The sequence below is a fragment of the Rutidosis leptorrhynchoides genome, chromosome 3, assembly GCF_046630445.1.
Source record: "Rutidosis leptorrhynchoides isolate AG116_Rl617_1_P2 chromosome 3, CSIRO_AGI_Rlap_v1, whole genome shotgun sequence".
In the NCBI taxonomy this organism is placed as follows: Eukaryota; Viridiplantae; Streptophyta; class Magnoliopsida; order Asterales; family Asteraceae; genus Rutidosis; species Rutidosis leptorrhynchoides.
The window spans coordinates 7263363-7282517 of NC_092335.1; the positions used below are offsets into that span (position 1 = coordinate 7263363).

At 34.2% G+C, this 19155-nt stretch overlaps 3 protein-coding genes across 3 annotated transcripts; 2 read left to right on the forward strand and 1 right to left on the reverse strand.

Moving 5' to 3' along the window:
• Positions 1–488: 488 nt before the first annotated feature.
• LOC139895692 (derlin-1-like) lies at positions 489–10055 on the forward strand. Its single transcript, XM_071878223.1, has 6 exons — positions 489–505; positions 713–848; positions 1235–1308; positions 1386–1479; positions 1599–1731; positions 9889–10055. The coding sequence occupies exons 1-6, from the start codon at positions 489–491 to the stop codon at positions 10053–10055; spliced, it is 621 nt and encodes a 206-aa protein (XP_071734324.1).
• A 1143-nt stretch (positions 10056–11198) lies between these two features.
• LOC139895693 (pentatricopeptide repeat-containing protein At2g22070) lies at positions 11199–13686 on the forward strand. Its single transcript, XM_071878224.1, has one exon. It carries the CDS (start codon positions 11267–11269, stop codon positions 13610–13612), a length of 2346 nt encoding a protein of 781 aa, XP_071734325.1. The 5' UTR covers positions 11199–11266; the 3' UTR covers positions 13613–13686.
• A 513-nt stretch (positions 13687–14199) lies between these two features.
• LOC139895694 (U-box domain-containing protein 52-like) lies at positions 14200–18545 on the reverse strand. Its single transcript, XM_071878225.1, has 8 exons — positions 18381–18545; positions 17712–17911; positions 17513–17631; positions 17303–17424; positions 17067–17206; positions 15955–16256; positions 15036–15791; positions 14200–14659 (listed from the first exon to the last, which is right to left on the reverse strand). Exons 2-8 carry the CDS (start codon positions 17905–17907, stop codon positions 14477–14479), a joined length of 1818 nt encoding a protein of 605 aa, XP_071734326.1. The 5' UTR covers positions 17908–17911; positions 18381–18545; the 3' UTR covers positions 14200–14476.
• Between the last annotated feature and the right edge of the window lie 610 nt (positions 18546–19155).

The window sequence follows — 19155 nt, forward strand, 5'->3', positions numbered from 1 at the left end:
ATCCCAATGGGTTTTCTTTAGCAAGGTTTTTAACGAGGCAGTACTAGTTATTCTCTAATAAAATTGTCATCCAAGGGGGAGTGTTATAAAATATCTAGATTGTGTTATAAAATATCTAGATTGGATGTTAATTTTATTATTATTATATTTCTTGCATAGTAATATTTTATACTATAAATAGACATGTATGGTAACCATTTAAGGTGTACCATTTCTCTTGAAATATCAATATCAATATCAATCTTTCTTCTCTCTTTTTCTCTCCTTGTTCTTATAACCATTAAAGGTAGTTATAAGCTTACTGAATTATAACATAATTAAAGTTATTATAAGCATGCCTTAATTTATACTGTACTATATAGTCTATATATACCCATAAAAACAAACATAGCCAAATGGCAACAATTTAGAAACCGAAACATTATATATATAAGTATAATACATTTCATTGATATTGTGATCACAAGAAGTACCTACCTACTTCAACAATGTCTACTCCTATGCAGTAAGTCCTACGTCTAAATTCATCAATCATCAGTTTTATGTATTCGATTCGACCCCTACCAAATTGGCTTATTTCAAAAATAGAAGTTGGATTTATTTGTTTATGGTGTTCCTAAGTATATATATTGCTGTAAAAAAAAATGATATTTTACAAAAAGGGTTAAAGATAGTGAGAAAAGATTGATGTTTTTGGAACTCTTTTATTCAGGTATTATAATTCCATACCACCTGTTTCCAAGAAGTATGCAACCATCTGTTTGTTGACATCTTTGGGCTGCCATCTTCAGCTCTACCACCCAAGCATATTAGCTCTTTATTATGATGACGTGTTCAAGCAGTTTCAGGTACTTAGAAGTTAGACCACTGGTTGGTAAAGGTGGCCAAATTGACCCATTTATTTATGAATGAGTTAGTTCTGGTTATATATATATTTTTATAAGGAGTCAAGTGGTCAAGTAATATGGTTGTCAGTTGCCCACGGGTCATGGTGTATCTTACATGCATACAACTAGATTATAAAAACTCAGATTATTGTTGAAATAACTAGTTTTAGTAATCATATTTAATGCTAGCATGGGTTTGTTAAGAAAAGAAATAGGCCAAAAATTTTACGAGTCAACTTGATCGCAATTCGACCCATACCATAAAGGTACTTGCCCAAAACGTCTATGCCACCTCCACTGATTTGTATGCATATTTTTGAAGCATCCATAAAATTTCAATGATGCAGATTTGGAGGCTTATAACAAACTTCTTCTTTATTGGATATTTCTCTTTCACATTTGCATTTCGCCTGTTAATCATGTAAGTTATTTTACCAATATATATAGTTATGTATATAGGAAGAGTTTTTAATAAGTTGGGTGTGCCGGTTATTCCAGATTAAGATACGGGGTTCAGTTAGAGAGGGGTCCTTTTGACAAGAGGACCGCTGATTACATATGGATGTTCTTCTTTGGAGCACTCTCACTATTGGTATACTAGCAAGCAACCATTTTTTTCTTTATCTTTATGATATTTTATTTTGGTTAGTCTATGGTATGATATTGAACTTGTTATAAATGGCCATTTCGATACATGGTGTCTTTTATTAGGTTTTGTCCGCAATTCCGTTTCTATGGTCTCCAGCCATGGGAGGCTCATTGGTTTTCATGATTGTTTATGTTTGGAGTCGTGAATTCCCAAACACTCGTATAAACATTCAAAGTCTCGTGGAGTTGAAGGTATCTTTATTCTTATATAATTGTCCATTTGCATAATTTTTGGTATGATTAGTTCAATGAAGTGATCATTTTTGTTTAATGAGAATGCAGGGGTTCTATTTGAAGGATTAATGTGCAAGGTACAACATATAACTATATGGCCAAATTCATTTGAGCCTTCGGGGTCACACACATATACACCGAGACGTCAAATAAATATATATATGATGTATATATATTACTCAAGTAACAAAATAGTAAATCGAAATTAATTCATTTACTATTCATATGAATAGTAAATGAAACGAAATTAATTAATTTACTATTCACATGAAAGTGACATGATAGAAATTATTAATTATAAGTTTCATAAACTACCCCTGAAGTATTTGAGAAATACGACTTTATGATATTACGTAAATCAAATTCAATATCCTAAATTGGATTCTTTCAAAAAGTAAAATATTCACGGATTGATATAAGGTTCACGGGTGTTTCTAAAGTGTAATATATATTCCTTTCTTTTGCCTTCATAAGTAGATACGAGAGAATTAAAAAGAGAGTAAGTAAGAATATCATTTTGAGTTCATAATATTAATCAAAGGTTGATTAATTATTACTTGGGTTTGGACTAGCATCCATTGACGTTGTTTGAAGTGTAGTGTGGACTATCCTAAGAGACGGTCATATTTTTGATCGTAAGTTTCTCTCCGTCTCATCAATTTCTCCAAGAAAGGTATATCGTTAACTCCTCTTTTATTTTATATTCATGACAATTATTATGGTGTAACTGGATCACTGGGAAAGATTAATTGTGTGCATGTTTCATTAAATAAGTGAAAATTTAATCTTGTATAAATTTTGTTCATAAAATAATTAAAGATTATTATTTTAACTATCCGCTGCGTTAATCTGATTTGGTAAAAGTACACACGATTTTTCAACAGTGGTATCAGAGCCGCTTTTACACCATCTTAATTGTCGCGTGATTTTCTTTAAATTTAGCTTTGTGGTGAATTGGTAAAAGTCGAAACCTTTTTGGTTTTTAAAGTCAACACGGTTGATTTAGACTTAACCTCATGACGCACAAATATGATTGAAAGAATATCACTATTTTAAATTGTAGATTTAATTGTTATGGCTTGAATATTTATTATAATTGTTGATTGTTATATTCCATGATTGTACACATGCATTGTAACCATGGACAAGCCATATGTAGGTTTTAATAATGTAGTTATTAGAATTGTGATTGCACACATAGCCATATTGCCCCGACCTATGTATGTTTGTTGTGATTGTTGATTACGGCAATATTATGTCATGTTGATTATTTGTATTATTAGAAAGGCCATTTTGAAGCCAAAGTTGTATTATATTTATTTTTCTTTTTCATAGTATTGTATTTAAGTTTATTTCAATTTGTAAAAGTATTAGTTTAGTTGTAATTTCAAAATTAAATAAATGTAACAAGATGAAGATTGAAGATACAATACAACATGCTTTTGGCTTAGAAGATGGCGAACAGGTCAAATTGACAACGATGGCGTTTTGTTAAGTTTTCACTTAATTCTTGAATTAAGTGGGAGCTACGATATTACCCTTAGTTTGACCTCTTGATCCCATGTCGGCTCATGGGATCAAGCATAGGATTTTTGGGCTAGGCTATGTGTGTGTGATGCATGGTTGTGTTTTATTTTTGCATTTATATATAATTGTTGATTAGAATATATATGCTAAATGTTTTTGATGAAAACATCAAATAAAACCGGTAACGAGTTTCAAGATTAAAATTGATGATTTTAAAAAGTTAAACTCTAACGAGTTTAAAGTTAAATGTTTTTTTTTTTGAAACTCAAATAATATATATGGGCGACATCTTTTAAAATTGTTTTAAAACGATACACAATGTGTATTTGTAACTTTTATATATAAAATAAAATAACAAACTAGACGCATAAACACGATCGACATATATAAAATTGGTTAAAATGATTTTTAACAAATAGTGTAGCGAATCTTGTGTGCATGCATTATTCGTTAACACAAACTTTTTCAAAATACCCGTCAAATTTAAGTCATGCCATCCAATGAGCTTGCAAACACTCCTCGTTATTTTTTGATTACGGTGAGACCTAATCGAATTATAGCCACGAGGAGGATTTTCAGTTACGAGTGAGACTAGGCTGAATTTCCACTGTTTTCAAATTGGACGACTTAATCGTATTCACGGTGAGACCTGAGTTCGAGGCAAGGATGGGACAAACATGCTAGTAGATAATAGTAGTTTGTTGAACTACACATATTTCTGAGTCCCATAAAGATCTAAGAGTTGCACTTGTAATGCAATTGGTAACCGCTACCTACCAATAGACTCTATAACTACTAGCTGATCAACAGATGTAGTTATGGAACCTCTATGTGGATCTTAGGCTTTCGTAAATTAATTGTTTTTAAAATATATAAAACTTGGGTAGTTAATTTATTAAAGTTTTATATCGAAAATACTAAATTGAATCTTGTTCTTATGTAGATGTCAAACAATCAAAACGTAAACCAAAACAAACTCCGTTCTTTGTTGGAGAAGGAGAAACTCAATGGTTCAAACTTCCTAGACTGGCAGCGCAACTTGAGAATCGTTCTCAAATATGAAGGGAAGTTGAACAAAATTGAAGAACCCTTACCCGATGCTCCTCCTGAGACAGCTACTGCTGCTCAACAAACTGCTTATCGGAAGTTGTTCGATGAGCAAGAGAAGATAGCTTTAATCATGCTTGCTAGTATGACTCCTGACCTCCAAAAGGAAATGGAAGATCGTACAGCATATGATATGATGACTGAGCTGAAAAATATGTTTCAGAAACAAGCTAGTCAAGAGTTGTATGAAACTTATAAGCTTCTTCAAACATGCAAAATGGAGGAAGGTCAGTCAGTGAGCTCTCATGTCTTGAAAATGAAAAGCTACATTGACCGATTGGAAAAACTTGGAACTACCTTGCCGCCTAACTTGGCTGTGAACACGGTTTTGAATTCACTACCAAAATCGTATGACCAATTTGTGATGAATTACAATATGCAAGGTTGGGAGAAATCTCTGGCAGAGGTGCATTCGATGCTTAAAACTGCTGAACAGAATATTCCATCTAAGGTTTCCAATCCAGGTATCCTAATGATTAGGGATGGTAAGGTGAAGAAGAATAAGCCGAAAACTTTGGGAAAAGGAAAAGGCAAGTCAATTGCTAAGAAGAAAATTCCACCACCCCCCAAGAAAGAAAACCCAGCTAAAGACGCCGACTGTTTCCACTGTAGAAAGGTTGGCCACTGGAGGAGGAACTGTCCTTCATACCTATCTGAGTTGAGAAAAGGCAAAGCTGGCCAGACCAGCAAGTCAGGTATATTTCATATACAGTTATATACTTTTTCTAGTGATTCCTGGATTTTTGATACCGGTTGTGGTACTCACATCTGTAACAATATGCAGGGAATGAGAAGAAGTAAGAGACTGAAGAAAGACACACTAGACTTAAGAGTGGGCAATGGGGCTCGAGCTGCTGTTGAAGCTATTGGAACCTATGAGCTTACTCTACCTAGTGGTCTTATTGTTTTGTTGGAGCAATGTCATTATGCTCCAAGTATTACGAGCAATGTAATTTCAGTTTCTCTTTTGAAAAATGTTGGTTTTGAACTTACATTTACGCACTTTGGTATTTCAGTTTCTAAGAATAATGTATTTTATTTTAATGCTATTCCACGTGATGGTATTTTTGAAATTGATATGCATGGTGTGATTTCAAATAATAATTTTGTATATACCTGTACTGCCAAACGATTCAAGCAAGACTTGAACAAGACCTATCTATGGCATTGTCGTCTTGGTCATATAAATAAACAACGCATTTCAAAACTCCAATCGGATGGGCTTTTGGAATCAACTGACTCTGAGTCATTTGATGTATGCAAGTCATGTTTATGTGGAAAGATGACAAAGGCTCCTTTCTCCGGTTTAGGTGAGAGAGCTGAAGATCTTTTAGGACTAATACATACTGATGTGTGTGGCCCTTTTAGAACTATGTCTAGAAATGGTGAATCATACTTCGTTACATTTACTGATGATTATAGTAGATATGGTTATGTTTACTTGCTGAAACATAAACATGAAGTTTTTGATACATTCAAAATCTTCCAAAATGAGGTAGAGAATCAACTTGGAAAGACCATTAAAGCCCTTCGCTCTGATCGGGGAGGGGAATATATGAGTCAAGAGTTTTTGGACCACCTGAAGAATCGTGGGATTGTCTCACAGTTCACTCCACCTTACACACCACAACACAATGGTGTGTCTGAACGGAGGAATCGAACTTTACTTGATATGGTTCGATCTATGATGAGTCTAACTACTCTACCAATGTCTTTTTGGGGTTATGCATTAGAGTCTGCTGCACGCATACTCAATATGGTTCCAACCAAGAAGGTAGAAAAGACACCATTTGAGTTATGGCATGGAAAGAGTCCTAAGCTGTCTTATTTGAAAGTCTGGGGTTGTGAAGCGTATGTGAAACGTGACACTTCAAACAAGTTAGAACCCAGAGGTATCAAATGTCACTTTGTGGGATACCCAAAAGAAACAATGGGTTACTACTTTTACTACCGAGCTGAAAACAAAGTGTTTACTGCTCGTTTTGCTGAATTCTTTGAAAGAGATCTTCTCTTACAAGAAGTCAGTGGGAGTAAAATAGATCTTGAAGAAATTCAAGAATCACAAAGTAACATACCTTCTGAAGGCACTAGCCAACCGCGCGTTGAAACTGAACACATTGTTGATGAGCCAGAACGTGTTGCACCTGTAATTCGTAGATCTAGTAGAACTCCTCATCGACCGGAGAAGTTGAATCTTCTAATTAATTCAGATGAACCTCATCTAGGGGATTATGATGAACCCTCTAGCTACCGTGAGGCCATATCAGATCCAGAATCTGACAAATGGGGAGATGCTATGAATGCAGAGATGCAGTCCATGAAAGATAATCAAGTATGGGACTTGATTGATCTTCCACCCAACTGTAAACCAGTGGGGTGTAAATGGGTCTTTAAGAAGAAGACAGACATGGACGGTAATGTAAACACTTTTAAGGCTCGATTGGTGGCAAAAGGTTATACTCAAACTCAAGGAATTGATTATGAGGAAACTTATTCACCAGTTGCAAGCATTAAATCAATTAGGATACTTATTGCCATAGCTGCTTTTCATGATTATGAAATATGGCAAATGGATGTCAAAACCGCTTTCCTAAATGGCGACCTAAGCGAGGACGTATATATGGTTCAGCCGGAAGGGTTTGTGAATCCTAAGTATCCTACTAAAGTATGCAAGCTTCTAAAATCCATTTATGGGTTAAAGCAAGCATCCAGGAGCTGGAATCTTAAGTTTGATCAGAAAATCAAAGAATATGGTTTTTCTCAAAACCAAGATGAGCCCTGTGTTTACATTAGAGCTAGTGGGAGCAAAGTTGTCTTCTTGATCTTGTATGTTGATGACATACTACTTATTGGAAATGACATTCCAACTTTGCAAGATGTCAAATCTTGGCTTGGAAAATGTTTTGCCATGAAAGATCTTGGAGAAGCTAAGTATATTCTTGGAATCAGGATCTATAGAAATAGATATAAAAGGCTTATTGGTTTGAGTCAAAGTACATACATTGACAAAATCTTACGAAGATTTAACATGCAAAACTCCAAGCGCGGAGCATTGCCCATGCAAAAAGGCATAACCTTGAGCAAGTCTCAAAGTCCTATCTCACCTGATGAGATAAGACGAATGAAATGTGTTCCGTATGCTTCGGCTATAGGATCCATTATGTATGCCATGTTATGTACTAGACCTGATGTCTCGTTAGCCTTAAGTTTGACGAGTCGTTATCAACAGAATCCAGGTGAAGAACATTGGATTGCTGTTAAGAGCATTCTTAAGTATCTGCGAAGGACTAAAGATATGTTTTTGGTTTACGGTGGTTTGGAAGAAGAGTTGAGTATTAGATGTTATACAGATGCTAGTTTCCAAACTGATCGAGATGATTCTCGATCCCAGTCAGGGTATGTCTTTGTCATGAATGGCGGGGCAGTTGATTGGAGAAGCTCAAAGCAGAGCACAGTTGCACAGTCTACAACAGAAGCAGAATACATTGCTGCATCAGAAGCTGCTCAAGAAGCTGTCTGGATTAGGAAGTTTATTGCTGAACTTGGAGTAGTTCCCAGCATTGAATCCCCTATGGAAATGTATTGTGATAATTCAAGTGCTATTATACTAGCGAAAGAATCACGTGTACGTAAAGGTAGCAGACACATTCTTCGAAAATTTGACTACATTCAAGAAGTCGTTGAGAGGAATGATATTAGTATTCTTAAGGTTCATACAGATGATAATGTGGCTGACCCGTTCACGAAGCCCATGACACACAACAAGCATGATGATCATGCTAGTAGTATTGGACTTCGTTATGCTGCTGATCTTTTTAATTTGTAATTTAATATTTGGATATTTTTGGAACATTAAGCAGTTTTATCTTAATGAATTGATATATAGTTGGTATGATCAGTTTCATTTATATCACTGTGTTCTATATTAGCATGTTTAATCCATGAATAATTGTTGATTATTCAAAATCTCCATAATCGATCATGTTATGGGAATAACATGAATTAAGATTAATGTGAAATTTTGGTTATATTCATTGATGATGAATAGTTACCTTGTTGAGACCAAAATTCATATGTATTCATTGATGATGAATACTGGAATGACCCAACCATGAGATGTCACTATATGGATCGTAGTCAGTAGTGAATCTTTTAGTGATTATGTCTTTGTGTCCTTAGACTTGAGATGCACGCCCGTATTGATGAGTGTAGCATTGTACTTTGATATGGTTAAACGCTGTCCTGAATAAGGCTGTTATAAAGGCCATCATTGGGTATAATGTAAAGCTCGTGATAGACACGTGTATGAAATATAGGATTTGTTCCTCTAAAATGTTTGGAGTTAGATACTTTTTGAGCTCCTCGATGAATGAATAAGATATTTGTGTGGCCGCACCCAGATGTAATTAAGATGATACTTAATTAATTTGGTGATCTAATTCAGTTCTAAGATCGAGAAATAAAATCGTTAAACAAATGAGAATGACCGATGATCCATATCTCAAGTTTAACTAAAGTATCTGAAACAAAAGGACGAATGACATTTAACACTTACCATAAACAGTTTCGAGAAACTACCCTCACATGAATTTGGGGACAATGACGTGTTGCTAGACGCTTACCATTGTTTGTATAGTTACTTGGTGTTGTGCCATGCACAAGTGGGAGTCTGAAGGATTAATGTGCAAGGTACAACATATAACTATATGGCCAAATTCATTTGAGCCTTCGGGGTCACACACATATACACCGAGACGTCAAATAAATATATATATGATGTATATATATTACTCAAGTAACAAAATAGTAAATCGAAATTAATTCATTTACTATTCATATGAATAGTAAATGAAACGAAATTAATTAATTTACTATTCTGACATGATAGAAATTATTAATTATAAGTTTCATAAACTACCCCTGAAGTATTTGAGAAATACGACTTTATGATATTACGTAAATCAAATTCAATATCCTAAATTGGATTCTTTCAAAAAGTAAAATATTCACGGATTGATATAAGGTTCACGGGTGTTTCTAAAGTGTAATATATATTCCTTTCTTTTGCCTTCATAAGTAGATACGAGAGAATTAAAAAGAGAGTAAGTAAGAATATCATTTTGAGTTCATAATATTAATCAAAGGTTGATTAATTATTACTTGGGTTTGGACTAGCATCCATTGACGTTGTTTGAAGTGTAGTGTGGACTATCCTAAGAGACGGTCATATTTTTGATCGTAAGTTTCTCTCCGTCTCATCAATTTCTCCAAGAAAGGTATATCGTTAACTCCTCTTTTATTTTATATTCATGACAATTATTATGGTGTAACTGGATCACTGGGAAAGATTAATTGTGTGCATGTTTCATTAAATAAGTGAAAATTTAATCTTGTATAAATTTTGTTCATAAAATAATTAAAGATTATTATTTTAACTATCCGCTGCGTTAATCTGATTTGGTAAAAGTACACACGATTTTTCAACACTATTTACCTTGGGCTATGCTTGCTATCGATTTAGTGCTTGGAAATCGGTTGATGCCAAGTTTAAAAGGAATAGGTGTTGGCCATTTATATTACTTCTTGACAGTTCTTTATCCTCTTGCTGGTGGTAGCAACTTTTGCAAGACTCCTTTTTGGGTGTATCCTTAACATGTTAATTTATTTTATTTTTTTTAGTAAAACAATACATTGAGGATGCCAAGAAACGCAAATTGTGGGTCATTTTTATTTTATTTTTGGTTGTTTGTTCTTAAATCATCTATCTGTAGTCACAAACTGGTGGCATATTGGGAAATTGGATACCAGATGAATAGTCCGATTCAGAGGGACTCGTCAACTGGAGTGGCTTTCCAAGGGAGAAGCCGTCGGGTCGGGGGAAACGCAAGTGGTTCAACAACTGAACAAAGGAGGAATGTTAGGGACAAGGAAACAAGCACATCAACATCACAAAATGGAGGGGCTTTTAGTGGCAGGAGCCGGCGCCTAGATGGACACTAGGTCACTAGCTCGTGACAATCTATATATATCATTTACTTCTTCGAAATCAAAATTGCTTATTATGTATATGAAAATAATAAATGGGTACATTGTAAACTTGTATTTGTGGTAGTTTAATACATAAAATTCCTTTAACTGCTAAATCCATTCATGATCAAATGCATGAGATAGTAGAAAATAGAAGTGACAGGACGAGGGCTCCATTTGATTTTTTTCTTATTAAGTCCTGAATATGATGTTTATGAGAAATAAGTGATAAATAAATAATTAGTGTTTATTTTATGTGCTGAAAAATTGTCTGAATAATTAAAATTACTAAATTAACCTTATATGTAAACAGTTATAATAACAGTTATTAAAAAGTAAGAGCTTAAATGTAAACTCACACTTAATTTAGTTTTTTTTATTAAGACGAAACTAATTTAATAAGTTAAAAATAAACACTCCTCTATGACTTTTTAAATTAAGTTGCATAACATTAAGTCAATTAAGTCAAAAACAAACATGGTCCAAGATAATCTAATCTATCTAATTAATTTAATATTTCATGTTTAAGATTTTAAATGAGCCTCACTAATTTAAATGTCCATATTTCGACCCTTACGGACCTTTAGAGGGTGATGTATAAAATGCAAAATATCAATATCAATCTCATAATTTGATTTATAGACATACAAAAAAAAATATATAAATGAAGAAGCAGGTTACATCCAAATTTCATTCTCCAACTATTGTGTTCTTTAACTTCCACCCTACGATTACAGTAAAAAGTGTGTAATTCGATGTTAAGTTCCTACTAGTGTCACCGATAAAATCGTTTTTGGGGAACAGTCACTATTTTCAATCACCATAATTACTCTTTCATGGCGATTCTCAGACATCAATTATCTGATCATTATGCTTTTTTAATTCAGAAAACGTTAATTAACAAAGACCCATGTGTGGGGAAAGCTGTTCATGCTCAAATAATCAAGTCAGGTGTTCATGTTGGTGTGTTCCTCATGAACAATCTGATAAATTTGTACGCCAAAACAGGTTTTCTTGTAGATGCCCGTCACCTGTTCGATAAAATGCCTGTGAGGAACTCGTCTTCCTGGAACACAGTTATATCTGCCTATGCGAAACAGGGAAACATTGATTGTGCACGCCGATTGTTTGATGAAATGCCTGAACGTGATTCCGTCTCATGGACTGCGATGATGGTGGGTTATAATCAAATGGGTCGTTTTGAATATGCTATTAAGATGTTTGTTGACATGATATCGTCCAAAGTAATACCGACTCAGTACACGTTTACTATCATTCTTGCATCATGTGCTGCAGTGAAATCATTAGAAATCGGCAGAAGAGTTCACTCGTTTGTTATGAAAGTTGGGCTTGGTAGCTACATTAGTGTTGCTAATTCTCTGCTAAACATGTATGCAAAATCGGGTGATCTATTGACTGCGGAATCTGTGTTTAGAAGGATGAAGTTAAAGAGCACGTCGAGTTGGAATACTATGATATCAATGCATATGCAACGTAAACGGTTTGATCTAGCACGCACTCAGTTTGAGAAAATGGCTGATCGAGATATTGTTACTTGGAATTCAATGATCTCGGGTTACAATCAGCATGGATTTGATATTGAAGCTCTTAATATGTTCTCAAATATGTTGAAAAATTCAGTATTAAAGCCGGATAAATATACATTGGCAAGTGTTTTATCAGCCTGTGCAAATGTCAATGACGTAAACTTTGGGAAACAAATTCACGGCTACTTAGTCAGAACTGAATTTGATTTATCTGACACGGTTGGGAATGCTTTGATTTCAATGTACTCTAAAATTGGTGATGTTAAGATAGCTCAAAAGACTGTAGAACAAAATCGTATATCTAATCTAAATATAATAGCATTTACAGCTCTGTTAGATGGATACATTAAGCAAGGGGACATGAATTCTGCCAAACAAATATTTGATTCGTTAAAGGATCGCGATGTTGTAGCATGGACTGCCATGATTGTTGGCTATATGCAAAATGGATTCAACAATGAAGCAATGTGTCTCTTTAGGTCAATGATAAAAGACGGTCCAGAACCTAATAGTTACACTTTAGCAGCCATGTTAAGTGTAAGTTCGAGCCTTGCGTCATTAGAACATGGCAAGCAAATCCATGCGAGAGCCATAAAATCCGAGCTTGCACCATCCGTTTCGGTAAGTAATGCGTTGATTAACATGTATGCGAAATCTGGAAATATTGGTAATGCGCAACGTGTATTTTATATGATAAGTTGGTTAAAAGATACCGTCTCGTGGACTTCAATGGTCCATTCTTTCGCTCAACATGGTCATGGAGCAGAATCTTTGGATTTATTTGAAAAAATGTTGAGTCTTGATATAAAACCTGATCATATAACTTATGTTGGAGTAATTTCGGCCTGCACCCATATGGGTTTGGTTGAAAAGGGTCGTGGGTACTTTAAAATGATGCAAGAAACACACGGGATTGAGCCCACATTAAGCCACTATGCTTGTATGATTGATCTTTATGGGCGTGCAGGAAAACTTAAAGAAGCATGGGATTTTATACGGAATATGCCAATTGAACCAGATGCTATATCATGGGGTTCACTTTTAAATTCTTGTTCTGTTCACAAAAACATGGATCTTGCAAAAGTTGCAGCAGAAAAATTGTTGCTAATTGAACCGGATAACAGTGGGGCCTACGCGGCTCTAGCCAACGTGTACTCTGCTTGTGGGAAATGGGATGAGGCTGCTGACATTAGAAAGTCAATGAAGGTTAAACAAGTGAAAAAAGATCAAGGGTTTAGTTGGGTTCAAATAAGGAACCAAGTGCATGTGTTTGGAGCTGAAGACAGGGTTCATCCAGAAAGAGATGAAATTTATCAAAATATGGCAGAAATCTGGAAGGCAATCAAGAAGTTAGGGTTTGTACCAAAAACTGAAGTGGTTTTGCATGATCTTGATGAAGAGATTAAGGAGCAGATTCTTATGCATCACAGTGAAAAGCTTGCTATCGCGTTTGCACTAATGAAGACTCCAAAAAACAGTACTTTGAGGATAATGAAGAACCTGAGGGTATGTAAAGATTGTCACTCTGCAGTCAAATTTATTTCAAAACTTGTTGGTAGAGATATTATTGTTAGAGATGCAACTCGGTTTCATCATTTTAAAGATGGTGAATGCTCATGTGGGGATTACTGGTAGCCATGGTTATTTATGTTTGATTCACGGTGTATAGTGTTGTGAGGTCTAAGGGTCATCCTTCTCATTGGGCTCCAACTGTTTATACGTTTGATCATGTCGATAAGCCAACATGTCAAATGTGGGTCAACAGGATGAATACTTATTTAAGCATGGAAACTGATTGACCTAAGAGTATTCTGGTATGTTTGAATAAACATACTTTGTTTGTGTGCTTGATTATTTAGAAACTAATCATACATAAAGTTACCTATTTACTCATTTCATTAAACATAACCTGAAAACTTTTTAAACCCACTTCATAAAATGTCTTCTTTTTTTGTTTCGAACACAAGTGTCATCTTACATATCAATTTATTATACAATTAGAGAGCAAAAAATACCCCTGGATGGGGTAAAAACGATATGAGTATGCTGGAACGAAAATACTCTTCAATCACAGGTATCTATCAGCTCTATATGTTTACTTTCATAAGACAATAGTTGATACTTATTTTAACGTAGTTGTATTTGTTACAGTTGTTACAAACTTGCAAAACGTAAATAACAGTTTATAAACTAAACTCGCAACTTCTTTATAAATTGTGGGACCAAAGTGGTAATCCTCTCAAACTTTATGATTACAGATTTACAAATTACAAGTTTACAACAAAAATAAAAGCTGAACTCATCAACACTTTCATCTGTCATCACAACCGCATTTTCTTATATTATACAAAAAGTAACGCAAATGCATAATTATATAAACTTTTCAAATTAAAAGTTCACGTAAAAGCATCGAAACCAAATATACACACACACACATGTAATAATGTACATGAAACTATGCTAAGAAAAGCAGGTTGCATCTAAAATTTTTATCTCAAACTATTGCATTCTGAACTTCCACTCCATGATTGCAGAAAAAAGTGTGTAATTCGATGTTAAGTACCTACTAGTCAAGGGCAAATTCGTCATTGGAGAACAGTCACTCTCCTCAAACCATTTCTTTATTGCCCTTCGATCATAAGTGTAACCATCAGCAGCAACACAAGGATCAACCATTACATCCTGCATGAATTATACATCATCAAACACATGAAATTATACATATACACTACAGTAATAGCCCAGAAATTTTTAATATATTTTTACTGTTCATCCCGTTGACATGATGCCAACATGTTTTTTTATCCGGAGTTATATATCCCGTAATCATGATGTCAACATGAAGACATTTTATTTTTATTATTATTGTTATTTCTTTCTTTTGAGCCGGCGAAGCAGGATTTTATAACGCTAGTTTTATACTACTACGTACTTAATAAAAATTTAAAAATACCGCAACATACGACAGGTTCGGTGTGGTACCGTTCAAACCAATCCAACCCATTACCCAACATGTCCAACTTTTCCAACTCGGCCATTTGGCACGTGTGAAGCTAACCTTGAGTAGTGGGCAAATGAAATGATTTGGTGGGGTGGTTCTGTTCATGGATATGGTTCTTTGAGCTTCTTCGTCAGCAACTGATCTTAGTCTTTCCAATATGGGAATAACTACATCCTTCAAATCGGGCCTATATTTTCGTCTAAGTTCAGCACAACTCAAACCCAAAATAGCTAGCTCCTTAGTTTCATTAACCGGCCAATCACCTGCTTCTCGATCCAACACAGTGGCTAACTTATCATTTTCTAGTGCGGTTTCAACCAATTGTATGATCGCAATTGCTGGTCTTGCAGTCAGCAGTTGCAAAATCACTATACCAAGAGCATAAACATCGGATTTTGGAGAAACTAATCCTGTTCGTTGATACTCTGGATCCATGTAACATAAAGTTCCTACAGGGCTGGTGTCTTTGTAAATAGTGGATGTCGAAGAAGGGTTTGACTGAATCATAGTTGACATACCAACGTCGCCTATTTTACTCACGAGATTCCGATCAAGCAATATATTTGCAGGTTTTAAATCACGATGAATGATTGACTTTGGCTTTGCATTATGAAGGAACAGTAGTGCTGATGCCACTTCCCACGCGATACGGAACCGATCATACCATGCGATCGGTGGTGTGCTGTTTTTGCACGATAACCTATCGGCCAAACTCCCGTTCTCCATGTACTCGTAAACTAAGCAGCCATAATCCACACACGCACCAATTAAATTAAGCAAATGAGGATGTCTCGTTCTGCTTAAAACATCAAGCTGCAAAATCAATCAAGTATTCTATTCTGTTTATTAAAAATTACCCAAACATAATAGTATCCGTTTCGCTGAAGAAGTTTCTCTAATATTTTCCCATCTCCATTTTTCTAGATAATGAGATTTGTTATTTTTATTTATATAAATATAAATATAAATATCATACCTCCTGTTGAAACTGCCTGGTTCTATCAACATCTTGAGAATGAAGAACTTTAACAGCACCAACAGTATGATGAAAGCTCGATTTGTATACAGTTCCATTCCCTCCTTTTCCTATTTTTAGATGTTCAGAAAATGAACAAGAAGCCTCCGTTATCTCTTCCCATGTGAACTTTTCGTATTGCACTACAGAACCTGTTTTTTTGTGAAGAGTTTGGTTTATGGACGAAAGAGCTTCAAAACGTTGCATCGGTATCGTACTTGAGAATTGAGAGTATGACGTAATCGAGCCTTGGTGTGTCCACTCTGTTATAAAGCAATCGGAATTCAAACACCATTGAACTAAAATAACTACTAATTATTCGAAATCAAATTCCCGAGAACTTTCTCAATATATATCTGTTATAACACCAAATTCTTTCCTTTTTTGCTACTTTCTGTTGTTACAGAATGTGTTTGAAAATGATAATTTTGAATTATTCTAATCGTGAAACATTTTCTCGATAACATATTTCGATCCTATTAATGTCTTGAGCACACGGAATTGATATTGGGTTAATAGAAAACTTCACATTGTATTTAGCAATAAAAAACCACAAAGTAAAATACCAAAGTATTTGTATATGATTATGTGTCTGTTTTTATCAAAGCACTCTTCCTTATAATAAAAATTAAAAATGAGTTATTGGCGTTTTGAAATTCAAAGGTCGTAACTTTTCAGATTTGGCAGGAAAATCGATTGATATTTTGGCGGAAAAATTTGTTTGGGTGATACCGTTTGGTAAATACACCGCAAGGGCCCATACTAGGGGACACTGCCCCTAGACCCTCACAAGGGGGTGTTGGCCCCTTGACCCTTTATTCCCGCAGCTGTTTTCAGTTAGTTTGAAAGAGGATGCACTCCACACTCTTCAAGTTTGTCAAACTAGATAACCATTTGCTTTCAAGTAATTCAGAATTAATTAAAATGATACTCCAGTTGGTAGCACTAATATAGTAGTAATATCACCGGTTATAATTTCGAGTGGGTTTAAAAAACCATCCGAACACCCTTGAAAAATTCAATGGAAGATGGAATACATTAATACTTTGTTGACCAAAAAAGTCAAACTATACCGGTTTGGAAGCTGATATCAAAAGATCCAATGGTGTTAGAATCAGAAGCACCGACTGAAGATAGTTTCCCTTTTGAAATAACATACACTGTACAAAAACTCGGTATGCTTTCTGAGATTCTTGACGACAACTTCCTTCGCCTTTAAGACCAGTAATAAACATCTTTAAAAAAAAAAAAAAAAAAACAAAAATACACATTTTTAACTACAACAAAACGTTTAGAAAAAACTCGTTACCTTGAGAATATTCTTTTTGATGAAGTTCCAATCACAAGTTTGTCAATATTGCGTTTAACAATTTCTTGTTTTAGTGCATCCACAATATCATCTGATTCAGTCTGTACAATTTCTACATCCACCTGGACCAAAAATCAAAACAAGTTTTTTCATCTTAAAATTGTTTACAAAATCCGTTCATATGTTGAAGAAATTACGACAAGCTCAAACCTTTCGCGTAGAACACATATTCTTGTAAATAAGGAGCTTTTTGTGAATCTGCAATTCGACATCTTTCTTGTAAGCAATTACTATATCCTCTCTCACTTGAGAAACTGGAACGGTACCCACTAGAAACAATGCAAAAGATTTCATCTTGAATGTGAAATTAGAAAGAAGCGAAAAAGCGAAATGTGAAGCTGAAACTCACTTGGTGTTGGGATTCCTAAAATTTTCGGGCGAATGAAGAATAACTTTAATGAAAGTATACCCTCGGATACAAATTTATCGAGTGCCCATTTAACAATGACTTCGGATTTTCTACTTTCATTAACAGCTAAAGCAACCACCGAATACGAAGGGATTACTAATTCATCCACCCTTTTAATCATTCCATCATTCTCCATATATCTGCAAAAATACACATAAAAATTTATGTACAATATTGTAAACAGTCTTAGAACCATCACTAGGTACCAGTGGTTGGGGCCGTGAGTTGCTTGCAAGAGGTCTCAAGTCGAATCCCGTATAGTGCGAATATTTAGTGGTGGCCAGGGATGAGTTGGAAACAGCTAGGGATTAATCATCAAAGTATGATAGTGCGGATGTGTTTGAACTTGAAATATATAATGAAAAGCTAGAACCTATCAAGTGCGGATGTGTTTGGGTCGGTAGCTTTTAAAAGCCATCAGTATTTATATTTCAATGACTCAAGTCAAATATCCTTTCATAACAAAATGTCATTATTACATTGATAGAGAGTACGTACGTGACCCATTCACTTGAAAAATGTATAGTGCCTTTGATCGTAGTTATTGAATATTATCTGAACAATCATGTAGATATAAAAAATAATTGAATTGAATAAATACATAAATACCTGAGTATATGAGTAAATTATCTCACATTAACTGATCGAACATCAAGATTTGTTGATGGGACTGTGACTAGAGGATCAGAATGGGCCGCAAGGGATTTTAAAATGTTTCATTAGCTTTTGCTGTTAAATTTTCTAACTTATGATTGATGATGATGATGATGATGATGATGATGATGATGATGATGATGATGATGATGATGAAGAAAAAAGTGCTTACAGATATATATACACCGTATTTAACTAATTATAAGTTATAACAATAAAAATTCCAAACAAAATAATAATAAAGATTTAAATAATCTTAGAAAAAAAAAAAAAAAAAAAAAAGTTAATTATTTATATAGCTAGAAAACAAAGAATAACTCATGCCAAAACATCAGAATCATTTAACCACGACCGAAAAGCTCAATACTTCGATGAAAAAAAACAAAGATTTATATGTTTTTCTTTTCTCTGTGAAACTTTGCTATTTTTGTTGTCAAGTAATAGGTGATCTTTTTTGGTTGTGGATATATATACGAAAAAAAATTTGTGTATTATATACTTCAAATTAGGGTAAGTCAACAGCTAATGTTATTGGCCCAATTAGTATAAACCATTTCCCATTAAATTGTGACATTACCAGAGTTACGTTAAAATGATTATTATTATTATTATTATTATTATTATTATTATTATTAATCATTATATTATTATTAATTATTATTATTATTATTATTATTATTATTATTATTTTTTTTTTTTTTTATTATTATGATTATTATTATTATTATTA

What these genes read in the sequence shown, in the direction of transcription:
- LOC139895692 (XM_071878223.1), top strand. An exon ending in ACGTGTTCAAGCAGTTTCAG is followed by an intron (nt 849 to 1,234) that starts GTACTTAGAAGT and finishes TCAATGATGCAG; the next exon opens with ATTTGGAGGCTTATAACAAA. An exon ending in TTGGAGCACTCTCACTATTG is followed by an intron (nt 1,480 to 1,598) that starts GTATACTAGCAA and finishes GTCTTTTATTAG; the next exon opens with GTTTTGTCCGCAATTCCGTT.
- LOC139895694 (XM_071878225.1), bottom strand. Translation starts at nt 17,907, where the DNA reads ATGGAGAATGATGGAATGATTAAAAGGGTGGATGAATTAGTAATCCCT. An exon ending in TTTAGGAATCCCAACACCAA is followed by an intron (nt 17,632 to 17,711) that starts GTGAGTTTCAGC and finishes CATTGTTTCTAG; the next exon opens with TGGGTACCGTTCCAGTTTCT. An exon ending in TCAAAAAGAATATTCTCAAG is followed by an intron (nt 17,207 to 17,302) that starts GTAACGAGTTTT and finishes CTGGTCTTAAAG; the next exon opens with GCGAAGGAAGTTGTCGTCAA.
- LOC139895693 (XM_071878224.1), top strand. Translation starts at nt 11,267, where the DNA reads ATGGCGATTCTCAGACATCAATTATCTGATCATTATGCTTTTTTAATT.